At 32.2% G+C, this 25,319-nt stretch overlaps 1 protein-coding gene across 3 annotated transcripts; it reads right to left on the reverse strand.

The window, feature by feature from the left end:
• Positions 1-301: 301 nt before the first annotated feature.
• On the reverse strand, positions 302-10,528 carry LOC140051351 (uncharacterized). 3 transcript variants are annotated; one of them, XM_072096541.1, is made up of 6 exons: positions 8,003-10,528; positions 6,040-6,286; positions 5,205-5,459; positions 4,690-4,901; positions 2,292-2,317; positions 776-852 (listed from the first exon to the last, which is right to left on the reverse strand). In XM_072096541.1, exons 1-5 carry the CDS (start codon positions 10,454-10,456, stop codon positions 2,315-2,317), a joined length of 3,171 nt encoding a protein of 1,056 aa, XP_071952642.1. In that variant the 5' UTR covers positions 10,457-10,528; the 3' UTR covers positions 776-852; positions 2,292-2,314. The 3 variants fall into 3 exon arrangements, with proteins under 3 accessions (XP_071952641.1, XP_071952638.1, XP_071952642.1); XM_072096540.1 differs by lacking the exon at positions 2,292-2,317 and having other exon boundaries at positions 302-852; positions 4,690-4,898; XM_072096537.1 differs by lacking the exon at positions 2,292-2,317 and having other exon boundaries at positions 302-852.
• Positions 10,529-25,319: the final 14,791 nt, after the last annotated feature.

Genomic DNA, 25,319 nt, shown 5'->3' on the forward strand with positions numbered 1-25,319 from the left:
TGGGTACGATACATGCGTCAATATCATGTTACATTCAGGGACCAAAATGCGTTTATTTTTCAGGTGAAAATAGGCAATTAATTTCACAACTCTTAGAAATTTACAGACAGAAACGAAAATGATGACCTCTAAAAATTAGCAAGGTGCTGAAACAATGTGTTTTAATAAAAGTGAAAGTACTTTACGCTTTTTTTTACCAAATTTGTTTTCCTTATGGTAGGAAAATTTTTTTTCTCCAGATTTATAGGGGGGGGGGGGGGGGGGGCACACGTGCGGACCCCCCTCTGGATCAGCCACTGCTGCTTGTCATTTAAATCATATTGAATAAAAGGTAGGCCTAGGACTACATTGATTCATATTGTTAAACCAGTAAAATTATGTTTTTAATAATATATTAAATATTATACCTATTTGGATTTTATAAACAGAGATACCATTACGAAACTTCGACAAGCAACTGGAACTCATCTAGGCTAATTCAATCTAAAGCTAATTTAAATGCCTTTTTTGGTCTAAATTAGTAAATATATCTCTCCAATAATGTAATCGTGAAACCAGTTATAACATTCAATCATTCAAAGTATTTCACAAACGTGAAAAGATTTTTTTTTTCGTACTATTGAACGACCGTACTATTGCATGCCATGTGACCCACAATCGTCCAATCAAATGACAGGAATTTTATTTAGGTGTTATACAAATTGTAATATGTTAAAATAGTCTTATCATTCTTTTGTCATCTACCACTTGGCTTTCTATTATATCTACAATCTACTGCTTTTGTAATCGTTGCTCCCATTGCAAAGCTAGCTTACTTTTCCTCTTTATTGAATGTCCAGATTCTTTTTTTGCCTAAAAAGATAAAGATAAAAGATATTGATGACATTGAAGTATTGAAAAGGCTTGGAGGGGGTTTAACCTTTTCTTAAGCTCTGTCTACAATATCAAAGAAAGTGTAATGTGCCCAAATATGGTAGTGATATTGACATCATCATGTCCATATATGAGCACATTACATTTTTTGTCACATAAAGTTTGATAGTGTAGACGTGTGTATAGCCTTGAAATTTTACTATTTTCATATAGCAAAAGTCATGGTGATTTAAGATGTGGGGGGGGGGGGGGGCTTCTTTTATAAAACCCCAGATGGAATGAAATTGTTTTGCAGTTAGTGCCTTTTTATAAACTTCACTTTAAAATTCCTGGCTGACTGCCTGGATTTTAGATTTTAATTGTTAAACATGTAAATATAAAAATATAACTAATAAAAAATATATTTATTAATAACCATCACCTTTAAACAAGTAAACTAAGGTGTTTAAACACATCTCTAACTAGGATTAAAGAATTAATTTTTCACTTGAAGGGTATCAAAGGCATCATTATTCATATTAGTAAAACTATTTTTGAAGGGTGTTTTTAAAATGTACGCATGACTAAAGTTTAGTCATGACATTGTGCAATCTAAATTGATGGATGCATTATGATCTGAGGAAAAAAACCCAAATATTACAAACTTTTAGAAATCTTTTACATTATAAAAAATATAAAACTTACAAACTACCCAAATAATAGTATTGACAATTTTATTGCAGAGAGAAAGCTACATTACTAATCGTACCATGCAGTCTATCAGACCTTAGGCAGCAGATTATCTTCTATAAAAAGTATTTTCTATCATTGATCTAAACAAGTACTGTAACCACAGCAAGAGTATGAAAACTATGATACAATATAATACAGTGAAAGAGCTACATCTATTAGGGTATTTCTAGAAGGTTTAAAATACCAAATGTCTAAATATGCTTGTTTATAAAATAATGTCAAACAAAGGTTAATAAAGGGCTAGTACACATTTCCAAAGACACAATAGATATTTATAACACGGGGATATTTCTGTGTTTAAGCATATAATGCTGAATAATGGGTAAAGGTAAATTATTATATAAATTTTACACCAAATTAATTATTTTCACCAAACTACAAATATTATTACAATACACTAAACATAATCTAAGGCTCTGTTCACACCAGTGTTTTAGTGACAACAATAAATGTTTATGTCTGCGAAAAGAGTATTTTAGCCCACAATGTGTCGCTGAAGAACCATATTGTGGAAAACGGTATTGGAGTATTCCATTTTAATATAAAAGACTAATGAAACTCAGAAAGCCCAATGAAGGACAAAACTTCAATTGTAACTCAATAGGTGTGAACATGCCTTATTAAATGTATGGATTAGTTTCCTATACCTGGTAATAAAATAGTTAAATAAAATCTACAGCTCTTACCAGTTGCTCACCTATTTTCACTTTCACTGAGAAATTAAATAATCAATAAGTTAAAGTTATGGTTTTTGCCATTGCAGGACCAGTTTGGGACCTTTACAGAGTGTACATATTTAGTTAGATTTCGAGTGAATTTACTGCATTTGTTATGACATATCTACAAAAAAATAGATTATGACCCATTGCCTTGGTTAGAAGAATTATACTATATTTTTATGATGCTGTGCTGAAATAATTTTTTCACTTGTAAAAATAATTTTTTTTTTAAAGTTCTTTTTAGTTTTCAGAGATAAACATATTGTACATGTTTGGCATCCCTTTGATTTTGGCAAAAACCTTAAATCTGAAAGAAAAGGCAGGCAGATTTACATTGGCCAAATTGCATTAAAAACCTTGCCAAATTGTAAAATGTAACCTTTTATATTTATTAACTGATGGATAGATTTTTCTAAATCTAAATCAGTTTGCGAAATCCACCTGTTACTGGTCATCTCGTAACTAAATCAAAATGTCAACTGTCGCTATTGGCTTTATCAACTAGAATAACTGATTGGCGAGAGGACAAAAACAAGATATTTTACTTAGAAGATAACATTGAATTGAAACAATTGATGAATGTTTATCAGATGATAATTTTAATTACTACAGATAATTTTAACTGTTGACAATGCTTATTACATGAATCAATAAAATTATGAAAATTTGAAATGACTATCTACGATAGTAAACTTCAACCACATAATATATAAATATATTAGTGGAGTACTTTGCCAAATATATCAGTGAAAACTATATTCGGAAAGAGAGGACTCACTACTTAATATTTTGGCCCATGTTATTGTTAAAAGATACAAAGGGTGTGCTGTTTAATACTTCACCTCATATGGACGATACAGGTAACACAGATTCCACTATACTGTAATAACCAATATATCAATAGGCATGTTCTGTAGATACCTAACAATTGTGGATGCTAACAAACAATATATACACTTTTAGCAAAATTATGTTTTGCTAAATTGATAGCATCGCATGCTTAGTGAAATATAGAATATGAAAATAAGGGAGAGTTTAAAGGCAAGGTTTACAGTATAGAATGCATGAGTCATTGAGTTGTTAACAGTTCCTTCAACCTTATAATTGTAATCTTTTCCTGACCATCTTTGAATATTAGATGTAATTGCAACAGATGCATGTACTGCTTGTGGAAGTGACATGCCAAATAAGTTACCATAAGATACACTCAGTCTCAATAACTCAACAAAATGAAAAGTATGAGGCCAAAATTATTTACTTGTTGCAGCAACTATGATTTATAACGAAACACAACACAATGTTATGTGGAAACTAAAGTATGTACTCATGCATTATCATAAGTAATACTTTGTTTTTCTTTTACCTAGTTTAACATGGGTTACAGTACAATTACTTTAGATAAAGAAATTGGCAGGCCCACTGACGAGGAAAGACATGAATAATTGAAAAATGTCCTTATTTAGGTAGGGTTCTAAGCTGGTGTGTATTGCAGTATTTGTGTGTCTGTTAAAGCCTGTTACCCAGCTAAGTTGGATCATTAATAACTATGGCCATGAAACCAAATTACCTAGGTAAATAACTGCGATGATTTTTTTAAATTTTTGCAGACATGAAATGCTTCCTAAACACAAACACTCTGCACTTGTCATCCTTGATGAGGCTGTTATAAGAATTCAATTTATTACTCAACATCAGGAAATTTATTAATCTATAGCATCAGGAATACTATAGCACACCAGCTGCAACTATACAATTTGCTATACATGTTATATGGATGCTGAATTGTAAAAGGGTATGTGGTTTTTTAAGCAGTCTCTTTACATGCATTAGATTTTGTAACACAGCATAATCCACAAAAAATAAATTGAAAACTACTAGTTTTTACTTTTCAAAGCAAATCAACACATTTTAAATCATTAATGGCTTGAACTCTTTTTTTAGTTTGTTTTATCACCATAATAATGTTTTTAAATATTTTAATTTGTGACTTTAAATAATTAAAATTAGGTGGCAGAAATTGACGTATCTCCTCGTTGCATATGATTTCCTTCATTTTTCTATTAATACACATTTTTTATGTTCTTTTAGAGAGTGGTAATGATTACTCACTTTATGATAGTGATGATTAAACGTAATTTTAAAAATATTACAGATTTTGTTGAGTGATAGTTGGCAACTTCTGTTTTGGCTCAAAAAGATTTTAAGTAATATTCTGCTCTGTCACTATCTAGTTTGACAACAAAATTGTGATGTACCCAAATATGGTAGTGCTATGACATAATCATATCCATATATGGGCACATGTCATTTTGTTGTCACATAATGTTTGATAGTGTAGACAGACTTTAAAGAAACGAATCTGTACCTGTAATTGGGTTAGATTGTCAGTGACTGGTGCACTTCGTCTTTTGCTGGCTTCTGTATCGCCCTCTTGTGGTTTCACTTCTAGCTGGTATGATGACTTAGGTCGAGGTTTTAATCGATCGTGTTCCTTCTTGATGGAATCTTCTCGTTCCTTCTGAAGACGTATTTCTCTTTGAATAATAGATTCTTTGACTTGAACTTTTTTCTTATCTTCTAACAATAAAATACACAGCAGAATAATAATTCAACAATGTTGAAATAGTAATTCAGACACGGTGCATGTATATGTCAAGAAGGTGTTGTTACAGGGTATTATTACATGTATGTACATTTTGGGGTATGTTTCTATTAGTCCCTGTCTACTGTACACTTATAAACTACAAAAAAATGTGATGCGGCCATATATGGACATGATGATGTCATATTATTACCATATTTTGGCACATTAAAGTTTTTTTGTCAAACTAGTTTGATAGTATGACAAAGCTTTAAAAAGAATTTTGGTACTATTTTTACCTTTTAAGACTGATTCATTTTGTTCATCTGTAACATCACTCTTTGATACAGATTTGATTATTACTCTTTTCTGTTCATCCTCTTTCTTTCTTTCATCCTTTTGCTTACTAGCTAGCCTTCCTCTTACGGAACTTGTTGATGATATACTTGAGGAATTAGAGCAAGTACAACTGGTAGAAAAAGTCTTTCCAACTGGACATTTTTCTAGACTGTCAGTGACTGTCAAATTATGTTTAACCAAATCTTTGGTTTTTCCTAGATATTGAGTAGACATTGTTAATGGTATACAATACATTTAAAAAAAAAGGAAGGTAGGGTAGTATGATAATAATATCAGTGTTATTTTCCAATTACATTGGCAATACATGATAAATATAGGATAGACTCTTTTCTAAATTCCAAGTCCGAGGTTTAGGTTGTGGTACACATCATGGAATTAGTAGGCAAGATGGGTTAATAATCATTGGCCAACAATTGTCTCACCAGCGAAGAGTGTTCACTCTTCCCTTGTCTTAACTATGTACAAACCCCAAGAAAAATCTCTACCCCACTACAAAATAAAAATAACTTATGTCATAATTGTTGACAATAGGAAACAGGTAATCATCGGATATGCTTTACATTAGGTGCAGTGATCGGATCAGGATTGCTTATTATTTAATATTAATTAATTAAATAATAAATATTAAAATAAAATTCAAAAATAAATATACATATATGCACATAAGTTGCTGGGATCTCTCTCTCTCTCACTCAGAGACAACCTCACTCAATGACGGCCTGATGTCCTCAATCGAGAATGGCTAACCAAACAAGAACAAGATTGTTAACATACTCTTTTGTATAGCAAGTTCCTCTTCCCTTTCTTGTGTTAGTCTAATATCTCGTTCAATAGTACTTTCTTTCTTAGTCAGTGTTCGCCTTTTTGGTTCTGTTGTTTGTTTATCTCGTATAATTACATCAGGTACTGTGTCTAAAGAAAATGAATCATCGTTTGTTGCCTTATGGATGTATGCCAGCGATGACTTGGGTGATGACATCAAGAAACCTGCTTTTCTTGTTGGTGTAGATTCCTGTTTAGACTATAAATGAAAAAAAATAAAAATGCTATGTAATTTGGTGTTTGTGTAAAATCTATAAGCATGGAGGAATTATCATCTAAGTTAGTATAAATTATGACTATTTCTCCCCAAGTACTGTATATAAATCCATATTTTGAAATATCTAAAATGCCATAAAGTATATACATTCTACAAAGTGCTTTACCATGTAAAATATAGTGTATATTGCTACTGTACTGTACATAACCAACATCCCTTTTATTCATCTGAATTCTGCACTCAATATTGTGAAATTGTTTAATAGAATTATTGACAATTCATTTAATTTTTTTTTTGCTTTTTTTATTTCATTTATTTATTCGACCAATACACAAGATACAGAAAAGAAACAGAGCACAATGGTCAGGGGCAACTAAATCAAAACAATTACTATAACTCAAAGAGTCAGTTGCCCCTTAAAAAACACCGAAATACAAAAAATATTGCACCAACAATTGCAGATACAGTAGGAGTATATTTTATATCTCACAGTTTATATATAATAATTATCTGCAAGTTTGCTGTCAAATGTTTAATGTCAACTATCTGTATTTTGATGAAAACTAAAGATTCAAATCGAATAACCTTCATACAATCGCATCAATCAAATTTAATTAAAAAAAATGTAACTTTAAATTTAAAGTGTTAAATATAACAAACTGATACTGATACTGCCAAGAAATTAATTAATCAGAAGCCATGAGATTAGGATACAGCAGAGAGCAATTAAAACTATAACATTTCAAAGTTATAGAACTGTAAATGTCAAGCAGTTATTTGCCATGTTTAACAACACATGTTTAGTGCCAAGTTACAGTAGCTTGTTTTTTTCCCATGAATAACAGCATGGGAATGATTTTCCTGACAAAAAACAACAAAACACTTTTCAAATACTGTAACACAAAATGTCTAAAGAAACAAATCTATATGATAATAGCACTAAGCCAAAATTTATTCCTCTATCTCTTCTTAAACCGCAAGTCCGATAATAACGCCATTTGAGCTGGGGCACCTTAGAACGGCAAGTTTGTACAAAAAAGGTGTTTTTTAGACCAATTTCTTTGCAACTGCTGTTTCCCCGCTACTAAAATCGATCGAGCATGCAATTATACAGATAAAGAGCGCCACGGGCAACAGGTCATTGTCGTTCAAGCATGCTGTACTGAATTATTTCGAACATGGTGCAATTTAGACCAAACCCTGGTTAGCGACAAGGGTATATCCTCATACTTCGGTTCAGGTATAGTTTTATTCCCTCAGTTTACTGATATTATAATATAAATACCCTATACTCGTATTTGTTTTTGTACTCTCACAATGACGTGCCATATACAGTACACATATCCATTTCAAGAACATATATGTACTTAATTTATCATGGTGCCCGTCCACACCTGCTAGTGTGATTTATACAGTGATTAAATATACAGTACTGCATATACCTGTAGCTTGGGAAAGATTTTTCAAATTCTTACTGTCGACTTCCTCATCTTCAAGGTTTAAAAATTAATTACTTTTTAGTATATTACTGGGTGGTTTAGACATATACCTATACATTTATAATATGTAGAGGTACAGTAAGTATATCCAATGAGGTGTTACTGTAGCAGAAACTGGAAATAGCGGTTTACTGATTTCTTTTTTTGATAATAAGAAAAATAAAAAAGTTGCCATGAAATATATGAAATGTAAACTTACTTCTTCAATTGCTTTATTGGGTTGGTCGGTTGCATCATCACCTTGCTTAGACTGCCCTCTGAGTAACTTCTGATATTCCTTGTAGCTTGAGTAAGGCGCAGTCTTAAATCGACTCCATTGCTCTTCAGTTCCTGAAAATCGCTGTACTCGTACTTCTGGCGTTCCATTAGTACTCATTCCAAGTCCGTATATCATAATACGTGAACTATCGTCAACGATTGGCTTAGCTCGGTCAGTTGAAGATGGCAAACAATCCCTTGAAATATCCTGTTTTTCACCCATTACTCGTTTTCTTTCTCGTGTTATGATAGCTTCTCGTTCTTTCTGCTCACGAATCTCACGTTCTACTACAGTTTCATGGGCTTTGATGTTCTCTTGTTCCTTCTCTTGTTCTTCTGCGACACTTTGTCGTTTTTCTTTTTCTTGTGGAGAAGGCTTTTGCAACTTAGATGATCCAGTTCTTACAAATTCTTCTTCACGTTCTCTTTGAAGTCGTATTTCCCTCTCAACAATAGTTTCAGATTTAATTTTCTCAGCTTCGCTTGTTTCTGTAACATCATAGCTCATGTAAGTACCACCAGAATCAACCAAATCTTCAAAGTCTGTCAGCAGATCTGGATGATTTCTCTCTATAATCTTAACATTCATATCATCAGAATTGATATCTGCTAATATTTTCTCTCTCATTTTTTGTTCTTCATTTTGAGCTTCATTTTTTCTAAGACTCAACCTGCTCTGAAATACTGATAAATTCTTTACTTCTCCCGAAGGTGTCGTTTGTCTTCGTTTAAGTCCTTCTGAATTAGTTTTAGATATTTTACTTTCAAACATACTTCTAGCAGCTTTCATACATATTGTTGTATTTTCAATATCTTGACCTTTGCTATCTTGTTCTATGATTTGAGTTGTTTTATTGTCATTTGTTTTCTCTTTTTCAACAACCTCAACTTCACTCTTTTCACCGTTTTCTATTGATATTTGTGAAGATTTCTTCTTAACTGGAGTTCTGCTAAATTTACCTTTATTGACAAGTCCATTTGTAGATTCTTTATTTAAATTTAGAAGTTCCAATCTTTCTTGAACACTTATTGGCTTTAACTGATCACCTTGCTTCTCTGAGTTATTCTTTTCAATAGGCTCTTTACCAGACTTAATATTATTTATTCTTTTATTATTGCATTTATTATTATCCAATTTAGAAGTGACTTCCTGGTTATCTGGTACTAATTCTTCTTTATGTTTGTCTATTTTTACAGACACCATCTTTTTGATTTCTGTACCCGTTTCATCCGACAAATTACTATCATTTCCTTCGTTAATCCAGCTTTCTCTTTTCTGCTTTTTCATTTTCATTGAGCCAATTAGGTGCCTTCTTTCGTATTCATATTCATACAAAGGCTTCCCATTCTCATCAACTTCACAGTTTTCAGCATCTGGAGAATTGATTCCATAATAAAGTTGTTTCATAAACTTTGAAGATTTCTTCTCTGCTGCAAGTGCTTGTGCCTTCTTTAATTCCTCCATTTCAGATTCAGTCAAAGATCTGTTTCTAGGTTCTATTTTACTGGTTTTATTTTCATTATAAAGCTCGGAATCAGTGGATGATCGTTCTCTTTGTATGTAATCAGAAGTAAAAGTTGAATGTTGCTGTTGTCTTGGGAAGCTGTCATTCAACTTGGGAAGAATGCTAACCGAAGGTGAGATTGATGAAGGCAATGTAACAGGTGTGTTTGATAGTTTAGGTTCAAACGTCATGACATCATCAAATGATGAATCACTTCCGAAAAAGCTTTTTCTCTTCTCATTATTTTCTATTCGACGCTGTTCCACTTTCTCTTGAGAGTTTTGCTTCGCTATGTTAGGTCTATTGAAGGCATCATTTTGACCTACACTTAAATCAACACTAGTTGGTGAAAGAGGAGAGAGTGGTGTCTCATAACCAGAAGTTTCTGTATTTGTTAATGAGATTTCCATTTCTAAAAGATTTATGTTTTTACAATTATTAGAATCATTTTTGGTATTTTGACCATCATCAACACTTGCTCTTTCCATGCCATCACAACTTGATCGATCCATTCCATCACAGCTAGCTCTGTCACTCAGAGCATCCCCATCACTACTGCCAAGACCACTTTCTGCTGTTGATGATAATTTCATTCCCTGTTCCATATTCAAATGCTGATTTTTGATGTCTTCAGTAGACAGAACCTCTGATAAACTCTCACAGTACTGCTGGACTAAATCATCTTTACATATCTGTTCTCGCATGTGATTTTTTAATGAGAAATTTGACTCTGCCATTAAATCAAAGTCGATAAGAGAATTTGTATGAGGGTCACTGTGCCCCGTCTCTTGTGAACTCTTTTCATTGTCTAATGTTGAATCTTTAGGCACATACTGTGATGTTTCTACTTCAGCACCAAGTATTATGATGTTGCTCTCCTCATTAGCCATATTTGCTATAGCAACCTTAGTATCAGTTTCCTTCCTGCGATGTTTAGATGATAATGGTGATGTTTTTTCTGTTTCTTTTATTGACTGAGAGTCAATGCAGTCCTGAAAAAAAAAATCAAAAAATTTTAATTAGAAATTGATAAACGAAGAATTATATAGACCATCTCATTGTGTAGTACAATAAAGGAATAGGTATATATAGTTATAATAATAACAATTATTATTTTGCAACTTTTTTTATCTGACTAGTAGGTGTGAATAGTAGCATATAACTGCTCTTGTTGCTAAGATACAAACCAAGCAACATGAACTGAAGGCCAAGAAAAATCAATCTTAAATATTATATAGGCACATGTGAATAATAAAATACATATAAATATGAAATGAAAGGATACATAAAAATATAATATACCGTACAATTTGTATACAATCCTTAAAATAAACTAAATTGCTAAATATAATTTGCACATATTAGAAAGAAATAAGTGAATTCATAAAATTTCAGAAAAATTATTTTAAAGCTCAGGAAAATTTAGAATAATAACTTGAAAATTGTAGGTGCTACTGTATTGTACTAACAAACAAACAAAGCTGCAAGTACTATACAAAAATCAAACACTAGGAACGAAAGCATAAACTGGAATTCTACTGGAGATTCACAATGATAATTAAAGATCAAAAACAAACAAGCGGAAGGTTTGAATTATTTTCTATCCGTTTAAAAAAAGAATTGCAACATACATCAAATTAAGTCATAAAAGGGACGACAACTAAAACAACTCAATGGTCTTTTTTAAATACGATTATCATACCGCCACCACAGACTGGTACTGTACTGTACGTACTCAGTAGACAAATATATTATCACTCATACTAAAAGTTTGAACTGATAATTAATTATTGAATTAAAAAAGAGAAAACTAAACATACCTGTTGAAAGAATTCTAACTTGAACAAGAGCAACTGAAGAGAGAACATGGAGTGGAGAGACTAAACTACACTATGGTACATTCCCATAGACTATGATAACAATGATCACAAACCTTCTCATCCCAGAATAAAAGAAACAAATTTGTCAATTTTCTGCTTGACAATTCTGATCCGGATGACTACCTTTTCAATTCAAGATGAATCAGGTTTAAAAATCAGTGGACAGGAAAGAAGAACAGTAAAGAACATTGTTAGTGATTCACGCTCAACAATTATTGTTATATAATACCCATAAATATTCCCACTAAGTCATGCAGAAATAACCTTGTTAAAATCATTTAAAATATTAGTATAAATTACAGTAAATTAAATAACAATTGGAGATGTCGGGAAGGTGCGGCAACATAAACGAGAATTGTTTATATCTAGGTATGAAATAATGAATATAAAGTAACTCATGCCAAGTTAATATTGTATGTTGATGTGATGTTTTGCGCGGCAAGCCAACAAATTTGACATTTTACTTAACGAAATCCAATTGTCATTTCCTGTATACTGTATGATAAACGACATTGATCATGTGACACAGCATAACATGTGTCTATATACAATACTCAATCTTATAAATTGACCAATCAACTACTGTACGGTACACTACTGTAAAGTTGACATTTTTCATAATTATGATGATATTGATTTTTTAATGACTTTTTTTTATTTCTAAAAAAACTAAAGTAAAAACAAATGAAATGGGGGGTGGGAAAATAGATGTCTAGATCAATAATGACATGACACTGATGTACTGTACTGAACCCACTCAGCTACTGTATTTCATCAAAACTGTATGGTCTACATGTAATTATACAGAATTAAGAATTTACTGTACTTCCAAGACTAAAACTATAGTGTTTTGTTTTATAGCTTAGTAAAACAAGTGGGAAAGTTTGAAAGGCTTTCTAAATCAAGGGTACACTTCTACAATACAGTAGATTGTTTGTATGTTTGTATCATTGACTCTATTCATTCCAATTCTAATCATTGTTAAAATCCTCATTCTTTTATCAATGCATTATTCTTATTCTTAAAACACTATCATAAATGGGAATAAGAAATAAAAAACCTTTTCATGTTTTTCGTGAGAATAAAACTGTTGGTATTTATACGTACAGTAGTACGTACTGCGTAGGGAATATCTGATTATTGGTCGATTGCAGCCGCCATCTTGTTGGTTCCCTCTCTATGGAGAATCACTTTTTAAACTGCGATGAAATTGTACTTTGACTTCCAGCCTTCGGCTATATAAAGTATCATTGGTACACACTAATAAATATTAATGATAATTCAGGGCAGAAAGTTTAAAATAGAAACAAACTGTATGACTTCAATGATCTTTAAAAATCAGATAATGAGGTCCAAATATTAAATAAAAAGTACCAACCAATTTGCGTTTCTAAAGGAAGTAGTTTGGAAATTGGCAGTGCACAAAAAACTTATATAATGTCTCATGTAGTACGCCTATAGAACAGAAAATCTACACTATCAAACTAGTTTGTAAAAAATGTAATGTGTAGTGATATGATATCATCTTGTCCATATATGGGCACATCACATTTTGATGTCACATAATGTTTGATAGGATAGACAGAGCTTTAAATTAAGAGCATTAAAATTTTACAAAATCAATATTTAATAATATTGTACCCGGTTGAATTCTCATTAATGTCATTAAATAATATAAAACAATAGAAATAGATGACTTGATTCAACACAAATGATGTCTATTTACACTATGAATGGTGTTAATAAGAAACACAATTCATCAAATTTAACATTCAACATTCAACATTTAACAATTGCATCCTTTGTTAAATACTCAACTTGTTAAAAACTCATTATAAATTCATTATACTGTTAATCAACAGGTAATATTCCTCTTAATTAGATGCATGTCTCCAGGCAACCAGGAAGGAACAGATAAAACACAAAGTATGATTGGAATAAATCATCAATTTGACAAAACTGTGAATAACATGACAATTAAAACTGTTTAATTAAAGTAATTAACTTCCTGTTGCAGGTGGACATTGTATTTTATGGAAGATAGTATAAAGCTCTGTCTACACTATCAAACTTTATGTGATGTGCTCATATACAGTATAGACATGATGATGTCATATCACTACCGTATTTGGGTATATCACTACCATATTTGGGCACATCACACTTTCTTTGTCAAAACAAATTGATAGTATAGACATACAGTAGCTTTAGTAACTATACTTATATATATATAATTCAGTAGTTACTGCTTTATCTTCAGAAAAGAAATCTCTACAAAATCTGTGAAAAAAATGGTTTTTATCAAGAGGCCTTTTGAAATACAAATCAATACAGACCTTCTTTGATGACGACTACAGTAATACTAGTTCTGTACTATAAAGATTTTAAAATCATTCAAACCTCAAAACTAAAGCCAATTTTCACAAATTAGGTTAAAGACACTGACTGTGGACATACAATTTTTTACATAATTTAAGGTCACACACTACATTTTATGTAAAAATAAATACCATATGGACCTATTGCAATAATTTGTTTTCGCTTTTTAAACGGTTAAAAATGTGAAAATTAAGTTGATTCTAATCATTTTAGTGGCCCGCTATAAATCCCAACATGCATAGCGCATGGATTGATATTTTCATATTGTGATGTAAAGTACGGTACCCGCTTCAATTCATCGCATGAAAGGGTAAACAAATAAAAGAACCATAACTTTTTCAGCTAAAATGTCCAATTTGTATTAACGGATTCATTCTGCCAAAAAAGGAAAGATAATTATTTCAGCAATACGACAGCGTCAGGCTACAGTAAGCCTATATCTAACGTACGATGTTCATACGTTACCGCTTTTTACCAGCTAGGCCTACAAAACTAAGCCGAGAACCGTCTAAGATAGAACTTTTGACATGAGCTACTTAGGTAGTGCATTGTTTTGTTTTTCTATCATAATTAACCTTAGAATGCACATTTAAGACAAGAAATGACCTAATTTAATATATAATTTAATTAATATATTTAAAACTTTCAAATAATGTGGCAGTAGATACATTTCTCTTGTAAATTAATAATTGTTTAACAAATCCAGAGGCATCACTAATCGCTCTTTGCTTTAGAATTCGTAATATGATAGTATTGTACAACATGACCGCTTGAGTGCTCGTACCAATTTCTTCATAAATTGAGGCGTTTCATCCGTGAAACAAGTATTTAAAACATTTATTATTACAAGATAGGAAATGAAGGATCACAGTTATTGAATTATTATGCACTTTGTTAGATCAATAAGGAGAATTACTGTTGTTAGGGTCGTTTTCTACGATTTAATTTGGTTCTCAATTAACATTGCGTCTACTTTGTTGTGTCGCGTCAAAGCTTTAGAACACTATTTTATGCTAGGTATTTAATACAAATGAAATTAGGATCATCATATTTACCGAAGCAATTAAAAGTACTGTATATGGTATATGGCAGTAGGAACTTGCTGTACAGTAGGGAAAACATAGTACACCGGTACATATAAAGCGTAACCAATCATTTAAACAAATATTTACCTTTTCTGCAACTTTCAATACTCAATACCGCACTCACAGGTGTGGAACATTTAGTGGCTGTTATTTTCCACAGAAAATAAATAAAATCCTTAGTAAACCTGTCTTTGGCCGTAACACACCTCTTGCAAGGAAAGTCACACATTAAGGAAACCTATCTTGTGTTATGTTCAAAGGTTAGTAATTATTATTGATTTAATCTTAACAATGAACATCAAAAGGAGTATACCAAATTTTATCGGGGTGTTACAAACAATTATAATAATGTGTGTTAAACTGAAATTTGGTAACAGAATTAAAAAATACAATTCATTTGTAATATGATTAGCATAAATGTACTAATATGTAAAATTGCAAGAATATTTACTCATTCTTTCATTATATGTTACATAGATAGTTCATGACACCCCTTTTATCTCAATGGAACATCCTAATGTTGTTTAGTTTTTAATCACCCAATTGTAAATTGTCCTATGGTGAGACATCTTTAGCGGTATTGTCATTTAAAGTAGAACAATAATACCTTGATCAATGTAAGCAAATGCTTAAGTTGTTAATTTAAGCTTGCCAAGTTCAGTCTGTTTTACACAGAAGGCCAGACACTGATGACAATGATACTCTAAACAAATGGATCATATAAAGAAAGGTTTCCTAGCAACCACACTAACACACAGAAAGCAAGAGTACTTCATTATATATTATGTCGGTTATTTGATCTGATTTCTCTGAATTTTGTGAAATCTGAAGTTGTTAATGAATGCTATACATTTAAGATAACAATCTGCAGTTGATTGCTATGTTCAATTATAAAGTAATTTTTTACTACAAAGGTCAAAAGAAAAAAAAATCTTGCCACAGTTCTAGTGTGTTTAAATTCCATAGGATTTTTCTGAAAAGCTAATAACTTACAACCACTGGTTAAAAAAAAGTGAATCTGCTAGTGATAATTTAAGATACGATATATTGTATATTGTCATTTAAACAAAATCAAGGGAAAATTAAATTTGATTGGTCAAATTTAACATGTAATTAGACAAATACAATATAAAAAGCATCATAACCAGTGATTCTAAACTGATCTTACAAACTTGATCATAACCAGTGATCAGTAAGCATCGTAACCAGTGATTCTAAACTGATCTTACAAACTTGATCATAACCAGTGATCAGTAAGCATCGTAACCAGTGATTCTAAACTGATCTTACAAACTTGATCATAACCAGTGATGTAAGCATCGCAACCAGTGATTCTAAACTGATCTTACAAACTTGATCATAACCAGTGATGTAAGCATCGCAACCAGTGATTCTAAACTGATCTTACAAACTTGCTATTAAATATATAAATTGAATTATAAACTAAAATGATTGTTGGCAGCTTTTAGTGTTGTAATATAGAGTGATCAGTCTACCAGTTTGGCTAAGCTTTAAACATTTATTTAGAGGATGATCGGGATCCTGACAAATTTTAGTTATAGTTTTTAGGATATCTACCTAAATATCAACTACAAAGCGAAGTTTGAACACAGGAATGTTTTCAAATGAGTCCAACTATCTGAAATGTATAATGAATATAGATGTGTCCGATCATATGGGTAAAAAAAAGCAGTGAACAAACAGTGTTACTGGACTGTACATACTGCCATACTGTACACACCCATTACCATAAAAGATACCTACGGAATGTTTATACAGATGTACAATTTGATATCAATGGATAACTATGTTTGTTGTTCACTTTACAATACTGCTTACTATACAAATACATCTCTTTTGAAGTTTCACTTTCACAAAATTCCAAGCCTTACATACGGTAATCTATGGCTACATTTTGGTCACCAGTAATAAGCCCAGTTTGTAATTAAACAGAAGTGGGCTTGTAATAATATGTAATAACTAGATTTAATTCGTCACTATGACGAATTATAGGTTATATGCATTGATTTAAATAAAGATAATTGATTGATTTAAGATATATTGATTGATTGATTTTCTCAGAATCTTTAGTTATTTATAATATATGATAGAATCTTGCTAACGCAAATACAATAGCCGGTATAATAATCCGATCAACGATCCTTTTGCGTATATAATGTCATAAACCACATTTGTGTTTTTATCTAGATTTCATTATAAATCATGTGTATAATCTATACACTAAGAAATACAATTGAACAAACAATACGGATAATAAAAAAAAATCTTATTTTGTTTCGTTTCCCAAGGTGAGACTTGAACTCGGTACCTTGAATGCTATAGACACAAGCAAAGACCACCGAGCCATACACATCTGACTAAAAGTTATGGAAAGATTCCTCAGTGTATTTACTATGCAGTAACCACTTAGGTGCAGATAGATTATTACATACCGCAATGAATTATAATGTTTTACTCTGATGACATCTTTAAACATTTTTTAAAATGATGCACTGTCAAACTATATACTTTTAACTTTAATATATGAACTTCTTAAGGAAGAAAGTTAATGTTAAGTTTGTTATTTCGGCCTAAGAAAATGTTATAATTTGATTGATTGTCGAAATTAATTTTTTTAAATTTAATATGCCATTAATGACTTAATCAACTTTTGCTCTCTTAATTTCATAATAAATCATACATATGATACATACACTTCAAGAAAATGAAATAAAAAATAGGTGTTCCCGAGCATTCTAACGATATACAGTATATTAATTGCGTAGCCTGTCACCTTTGACGTGCTCGTATAACGCTGTTTCGCGTCGAAAAGTGAATAAAATATGATATTATTAAAGAAAGGTTATACAACAGTAATCGGACCAAAACAGTGCGCATTAAGGTTTGACGCGTGCAAAAATCTACACAGTCATGGCAACTTTTTAAACGCTTAAAATTGCCTGAAACGTACTCTAATTTCATTGAAAATAAATTGACAATTTTGAAAAGTTTAAGCGCGCGTACGCATGCGTTATATGCGCTACGCACGTAATTGTATTGCTATATGATGAAATATGACCTGAAATTTATGAGTACCAAATTTTGTTTAAAAGTGATTCATGCTTGTGAAAATATGATTACAAACGTGATTTCGTTAAATCGCGCGTAGACCGCGTAATTTTTGATTGCGCACCGTGAAAACATAACCACATCGATTCCTGGCCATAAGGAATATACTCTGAAAAATTGACTTAGCTAGATGAAACTGATATCTATATATAAATTTACGTAAGGGTAAAATTCGGTAAATCTCGGTTTATTTCTAGAATTTTTACTCGATGGTATATAAAGTTGGTTCATACTTTCGGTACTTATTTTAACCATCTGATGTAACCCTGTTTACTAATTAAATTGAGTTAGGTAATTAGTTATTGACGATTAAAACGAATTTAGGTTCAACGATTTGCCCCAAATAGGGGTGTTTTCCGATCGTGGTATACACTGTCTAATGGATGTCCATCTTGAAAAATACCCGCCACAAAAATACGAGGAGGCTTCGCATTTTCCTATCTCCTCCTACGATAATTGTTTTTAATAGCTGAAAACTGGTTGAACAGCTAGAGTACATCATCATAATGTTGAAGACAGGCCGATTTTCTTTAAAAAATACTATTTTGATAGATTTAATATACGATTATACAAATGTATTGATTTGCGATGAATGGAACATTCCAATCTCTGTTTCACAAGTGTCTATTCCCTCAGGCGTCGTAAAGGCAAGTACAGTACTGTATACTCGAAATTCGATCCATTTTTGTTTTTAATCTGTGCTGCAGAGGTTGGATATAATTTTTTTTTAAACGGATAATGAGCTAGCGTTTTCACTCGCCGTATATTATGTACAAATCTTTATTATTGCAGTTAAACCACCCACATCATCACCTTTCCCTCACTGGCATGAGTAGCGTTGTAAAACCAGTAGAGAATAGGCCTACGGTACATCACATGCCTTAAACGCAGAACAACTTTGGTGGGTAGGGTAGGAACCAACTTAAGTATGAATTGGCTCTAAGAAACCATTGAAAACCATTAGGCCTACTAATTAAGTTGAATTAGATAATTTAATATTTATTGACGATTAAATCGAATTTATGATTTTCCCCGAATAGAGGTGGTTTTCACAAATTGTTTTACATTATATTATAAACATATACACGTCGTGGTGATGTATCGTTACATGTGCTGTACTATTTCAATCGACTAGGACGGTGATAGTTTTAACAAAGTATTACATCGCAATGTTTTACTGTGTTTAGTGGTATATTATTTGTAAAACATGAAAGCAATTAATATTTCGTTACTAAATGGATAAAGAATATATTTTAACATTGTTCCTCTTTGCACCCATCCTCTTCCCCATCCCTCAACCCTAATGTTACATACAAAACACAAATTAAGTTTGTTTAAATTTGACTTAAACAATTGGTCTTATTTTGTGACAAGTTTCTCTTTCGGAAGTAATAGGGTGCTAATTTTAGTTGAGTAAATAAATCACAGTGTCTATTTATTCGTTCCTGTAAACGACATGTATTATTGTCCTGCGGTACGTACATTTGAAATCGCCAGTTTTTTAACGCTGAAATTATTATGTATTCGAGAACCATCTGTGGGCACGACCTAGATGGTACGCGAGCGAAGCGAGCGTACCATCTAGTCAAGATAATTGACTGACAAAATAGTGCTAAGGAAAGAATAAATAAACAAAGATCCTGACAGAATCAAGAGAATCAAGAATCAAGGTTATATGCATAATAATGCATATAACCTAATAATACATTTGTCAACAACTATTGTCAGAATCAATGTGGTAATTGGATATTGTATGAGAACATTAGTTAGTAAACCCTTAATTAGCGACCCACCGTGCTAAAGTGAACAACATTATGCTGTAAAATCCCATGCTAAGTATATTCCCTTTCTGTAATTATTAGGTCACTAGATTAAGTTACCAATTTTTAGATTCAGAATTTAAAAAACAAGGAGGCACAAATATGTTCAATGTTTAATATCTACTGTATAAATGAAATACAAAATAAAATTCAATATAAAAACAAATGAAAAATAGACTGTAAAAAAATCACTTGACTATTAGTGAAATGTATAGACCAACATGACAAATCCTGTACAGTTATGATTTTTAAAACTTTATTACTATACAACCTCAAGCGTGGATTCAAGTGCCACCGCCATGACACACTATTCATGAAAGAAAAGAGAAGCAACATCGACATTTAAATAACAACCTTTAAATTTAGAATAGCTCTACTTTTTTCTAGAGTTTGCATGTCACAAAAAGAAGATAAGCTACGAAGTTGACAACCTATTAATTTAGAACTTAAGTTAATAATTCTTTGTAGTGAGTTTCTCTCTTTTACCCTAAAACTAAAAAACCAGCATATAAAGGAAAAGGTTAAAACGTTCTCAATAAAGGAATTATAAAAACCCTACACATTACTTTATCGACACTAAAATAGTTCAGCTTCCTTAACAGATAAAGTCTCTTGTGTCCTTTCTTTACTATTGCCTCTGTATTTAATTCCCAGCCGAGATTGTCCTCAAATATAGTACCTAGGGTATTTAAAGGAATGGACAATATCGACTCGTTCGTCATTTATGATGGATACCCGAGGGCTGCGTTTTTCTCGTTCCTAAAATCTACAATCATCTCCTTGGTTTTGGTCACATTGAGTTCCAAGTAGGAGTTTCCACAAAATTGAATAAAACCATCTAAAGCGGAACCATGACAGTCCTGTGAATTATGAAGGAGAGACAGCAAGACAGTGTGTCAGCAAAATGAATATTGTCCTGTTTTCTGCGACAGTCAGTGGTGTATATATTCATCGTCAAACCAAACCATTTATTGTGAAGTCAAATCGGTCGTCTTCAAATCAAACGATTCATCGGAAAATCATTCATCGTGAAGCCAAAACGTTCATTGTGAAACCAAACCCTTCATCGTGATGTCAAATTGTTCATCGCCAGACCAATCATCGTGAAAAATGGTGTGACTAGACGGTGAATGATTTAGGTTTACATTGATGTTTATATACATGAATGGTTTGGGTTGATGATAATTGGATTGAGGACTTTTGGTGGACTTGGCTTGCCATAGACAACAGTTTACAAATTATTAAACTTTGTTCATAACATGACCCAATTACATGATTCATAATCCAAAATGTTGTACAAATTAGAATTGATTTCTGAGTGCCACTAGCAATAGATGAATTGTACACTTTTTACATACATAATTTTAACAACCCGGTGTGGGTATTGTGAGTCCAAACCAAATAGTTAACATGTATATAAACATTATGTCTCCTTTGAACTGGCAATAATCTGTGATATCATAATCCAGTTGGCTGGGTTACAAAACATCCTATGATGCACAAATTTCAATTAAATTGTCATCATAAATCATTACATTTTCAAAGGCTGACAATCTCTTCACAAAAATATTGATATTTTGCAATATCATGACCCAATTACTGACTCAAAAGCTGACATTAATGTCATTAATATTTCTTTTTCTATGACACAATTGGTGTGTAATGTAACACAAACATTTGACACATTTGTCAGAATTTTACAATAATTCAACACCCTGCTCACACATTCAGTAACACAAAAAAGATGGAAAGGTCATAGCTGTTCTAAAAGATCAATGGTTATAGTTCCTTCATCCAGCCCAACTTTATATCTGTCACCTGTTGAAACAACATGTGATGTTGCACCTCACACTTTCATCATAGAGGTGCCCTACATACTGTAGTAGACCTACAACAGCCTCACACTTTCACTAATCACAGTTGACTGAATTTACTGTATGTGTACCAGCAGTTGAGAAATTTAGAGGCAGGACAAAATTGTAGGGAATGTACATCATAAATACCTAGAACCTTCCTCTGTTTATGAGTATGCAAGCAACGTACAGGTATAATAAGTCTGTTCTATAAATGGGACATAAACACAAATTACTCAATTAATACAATGATCTAATATAAGCATTCTATGAATGATATATACTGCAGTATACAGACACAAGTTCTTTTTAACTAGTGGGTTCCAGCTTATGTAGTATGACATGCCATGTGTGCTAAAATATTTTTTGAAGAATCGTCTACTAGAACCTAAAAAATACATCCTGTACAGCAAAAACGTTCTACATGTATGAGAAAACAGTATTTTATTTTATTTTTTATTTTATTCAATTTTCAGGCACAAAAATCAAGTCAAGTCAAGTCAAGTATCATTTATTATCATTTGTTTTAGGAAAAACATAGAAATTCTGTTTGCTCTGTTGGCGGAGCACAATATCCAACGGACACAACACGAACTAAAAAACAAAAACATTACAAAAAAAAGTGTCTACATCATATTTAAGGCTCTAATAGATCCTGGAAAGAAACTATTTGTAAATCGTGCCTTATTGGCCTTAATAGAACGAAATCGCCGACCGCTGCGCATCAACTGAAATATATTTAAATATGGTATAAAAGTATAATAATAATGAGAACATGCATTGAAGTTTAGTTTTAGTTTAAGTTTAGTTTAAGTTGTTTTCAAATTTTGTTTAAATGTGCCGTAGGGCCCCTCGGAAGAGCAGTTTTATTTTATTACTGAGAGGGCTACCCTACTAAAAGAAAACGAAATAAATAAATAAATAAATAAACATACTAGAGGCCGGATGAAATTGATCATCTTTGATAGCCACTGCCTTTTTCAGAAGACGATCCGAAAATATGTTCTCCAAAGGCAGTTGTGCAGATCCAATTATACGCGATGCGGTCTTGACTATTCTATTTAGGTCACGCTTTTCATTTTCGGTAGCTCTACCGAACCATACCGTTAAAGAATACGTTATTACACTCTCTATAACTGACCTATAGAAGGACGACATTATTTCAGAGTTTATACCAAATGATTTAAGTCTACGTAGGAAGTAGATTCTTCTTTGGGCCTTTCTAATAATGTTACGTGTGTTAATATGCCACTTCAGATCATTTGAAATATAAATACCCAAGAATTTAAATTCTTCTACAAACTCAACTGATATACCATTAATAAATATTGGATATTTGACATTAAGTGATTTACGGAAGTCAACAACCATTTCTTTAGTCTTAGATACATTCAAGAACAGATTGTTTTCGTTACACCAGTCTACAACTCGTTTAACTTGGTTGCGATAATTAAACTCATCACTGTCATCATTGATTAGACCTACAATGGTAGTATCATCCGCAAATTTAGCGATATGACAGTTACTGTAGTAGGTAACACAGTCATAGGTAAATAAAGTAAAAAGAAAGGGCGACAGTACACAGCCTTGTGGTACACATATTTATAATACGCTTATCTGATATAATGGTACCCACTTTAGTACGTTGGGGTCGATCAGTTAAAAAGTTTAACACCCAGTTACATATAGAAATATCGAAACCGATTTCAACCATCTTAGTGTGTAACTTATACGGTACAATCGTATTAAATGCTGAACTAAAATCTATATATAAAATCCTAGCATATCTTTTATCACGTTCGAGATGCTCTAAGATCCTATGCAAAGTGATCGATACAGCATCTTCGGTTGACCGGTTTGGTCTATAGGCGAACTGATATTGGTCAAGATCTCGAGGACACTTGGCCTTTAGGTAATTAAGGACTATATGTTCAAAGCATTTCATCAGAACCGATGTTAATGTTATAGGTCGATAATCATTCAGGGTTTCGATTGGGGAACGTTTCGGAATTGGAACTATTATAGAATCTTTAAAACATCGCGGAATAATTTGAGATATAAGAGAGAAATTGAAAATGTATGTAAAAATATGGGCAATCTGTTTGCAACAATGTTTAACAAGCATAGGGGATATACCGTATGGACCAGCTGACTTATTTGACTTACATCTACTAAACTCAATACAAGTATTCTCTTCAAGAACAACTAACGGTACATCATTACCATTTTCATAATTATTGTCTTGATGGAGAGGGGGAGTGTCAAAACGACTGAAGAAATCATTCAGTCGTTGGGGTAGGTCATCATTTGAGTTAATTTTATCAGATTTTGGTTTGTAGTTAGTTATTTTATTTAAGCTTTTCCATAACTCTCTGGAATTGCCGGAAGATATATCTTCCTCTAACCTATTTTTAAATTCTCTCTTGGCTTTATTTATTCCCTTTCTTAACTCGTATTTTGATTTCCTAAATAGATCCTTATCATTTGATCTGAAAGCCCTGTCTCTCTTTCGTATCAGATCCTTAATAGACTTATTAAACCATGGGTTTTGATTTGGATATATCTTAACTACGTCTTTATCAATACATATGTCCTGGCAGAATTTAATATATGAAATAACGGATTCAGTACATAAGTTAATGTCCGAACTGTCCTTAAAAGCATTCCAGTCTGTACAATCAAAGCAGCCTTGTAGTTTCATAATATTATCCGGTGTCCATTTGCTAATCATGCGTGATTTGACAGCCTCGCGCTTAAACTGACATCTGTATCGTGGTATCATGTAAATTAGGTTGTGGTCGGACTCGCCAAGTGGAGGTCGCTTTAGTGACCTGTAAGAATCTTTAATTGTTGTATAACAATGATCCAAGATGTTATTGTTCCGGGTCGCAACCGTAACATGTTGAAACAATTTGGGGAGCGTTTTCTTCAAATTTACGTGGTTGAAATCACCTAATATTATGGAAGTTGCATTTGGATGTTTTAATTCGTTGTCAGTTACTATAGTAGATAGTTGGGTAGCCGCGGATTCTGCATTTGTAATGTATTTAAAAATACATTACAACAAGACAGCGGTGCAGCACCCTGAGGATTGCCATGAGTGCAAAGCACTATCGTTGCATTTGGATGTTTTAATTCGTTGTCAGTTACTATAGTAGATAGTTGGGTAGCCGCGGATTCTGCATTTGTAATGTATTTAAAAATACATTACAACAAGACAGCGGTGCAGCACCCTGAGGATTGCCATGAGTGCAAAGCACTATCGAGATGGCTCTCCATATACTGCACTGCACAGTAGCTAATTTACGCCACGAAAATTCAATATGAATTTAATTTGACAATTCAAATACCAATATTGATGATATAATATAATACAACCTTGTAGTTACAATTTTCACATTGATTTTGTTTTGTATGATATCTTATTAAAATCAATTTTATATATCATCTCCAGAATAGAACATATGTTTGAAAAAAAAAATTGTTCATTTAGTTATTCCAGGTCAATTGACATTGCTTAACTGAAAGAATCTCTCCAACCTAGTCACCTGAATTTAATTAGACTAGTAGTAACCCGTGCTTCGCATGGTCTTTTTCTGCCCTATCC

This window comes from Antedon mediterranea, chromosome 6, assembly GCF_964355755.1.
Source record: "Antedon mediterranea chromosome 6, ecAntMedi1.1, whole genome shotgun sequence".
Lineage (NCBI taxonomy): Eukaryota > Metazoa > Echinodermata > Crinoidea > Comatulida > Antedonidae > Antedon > Antedon mediterranea.

Coding starts and splice junctions, on each gene's coding strand:
- LOC140051351 (XM_072096537.1), bottom strand. CDS start 10,456: ATGGCTAATGAGGAGAGCAACATCATAATACTTGGTGCTGAAGTAGAA. Junction 5,460..6,039: donor GGAACTTGCTATACAAAAGA/GTATGTTAACAA, acceptor CTCAATATCTAG/GAAAAACCAAAGATTTGGTT. Junction 853..4,689: donor ACAATCTAACCCAATTACAG/GTACAGATTCGT, acceptor TTATCTTTTTAG/GCAAAAAAAGAATCTGGACA.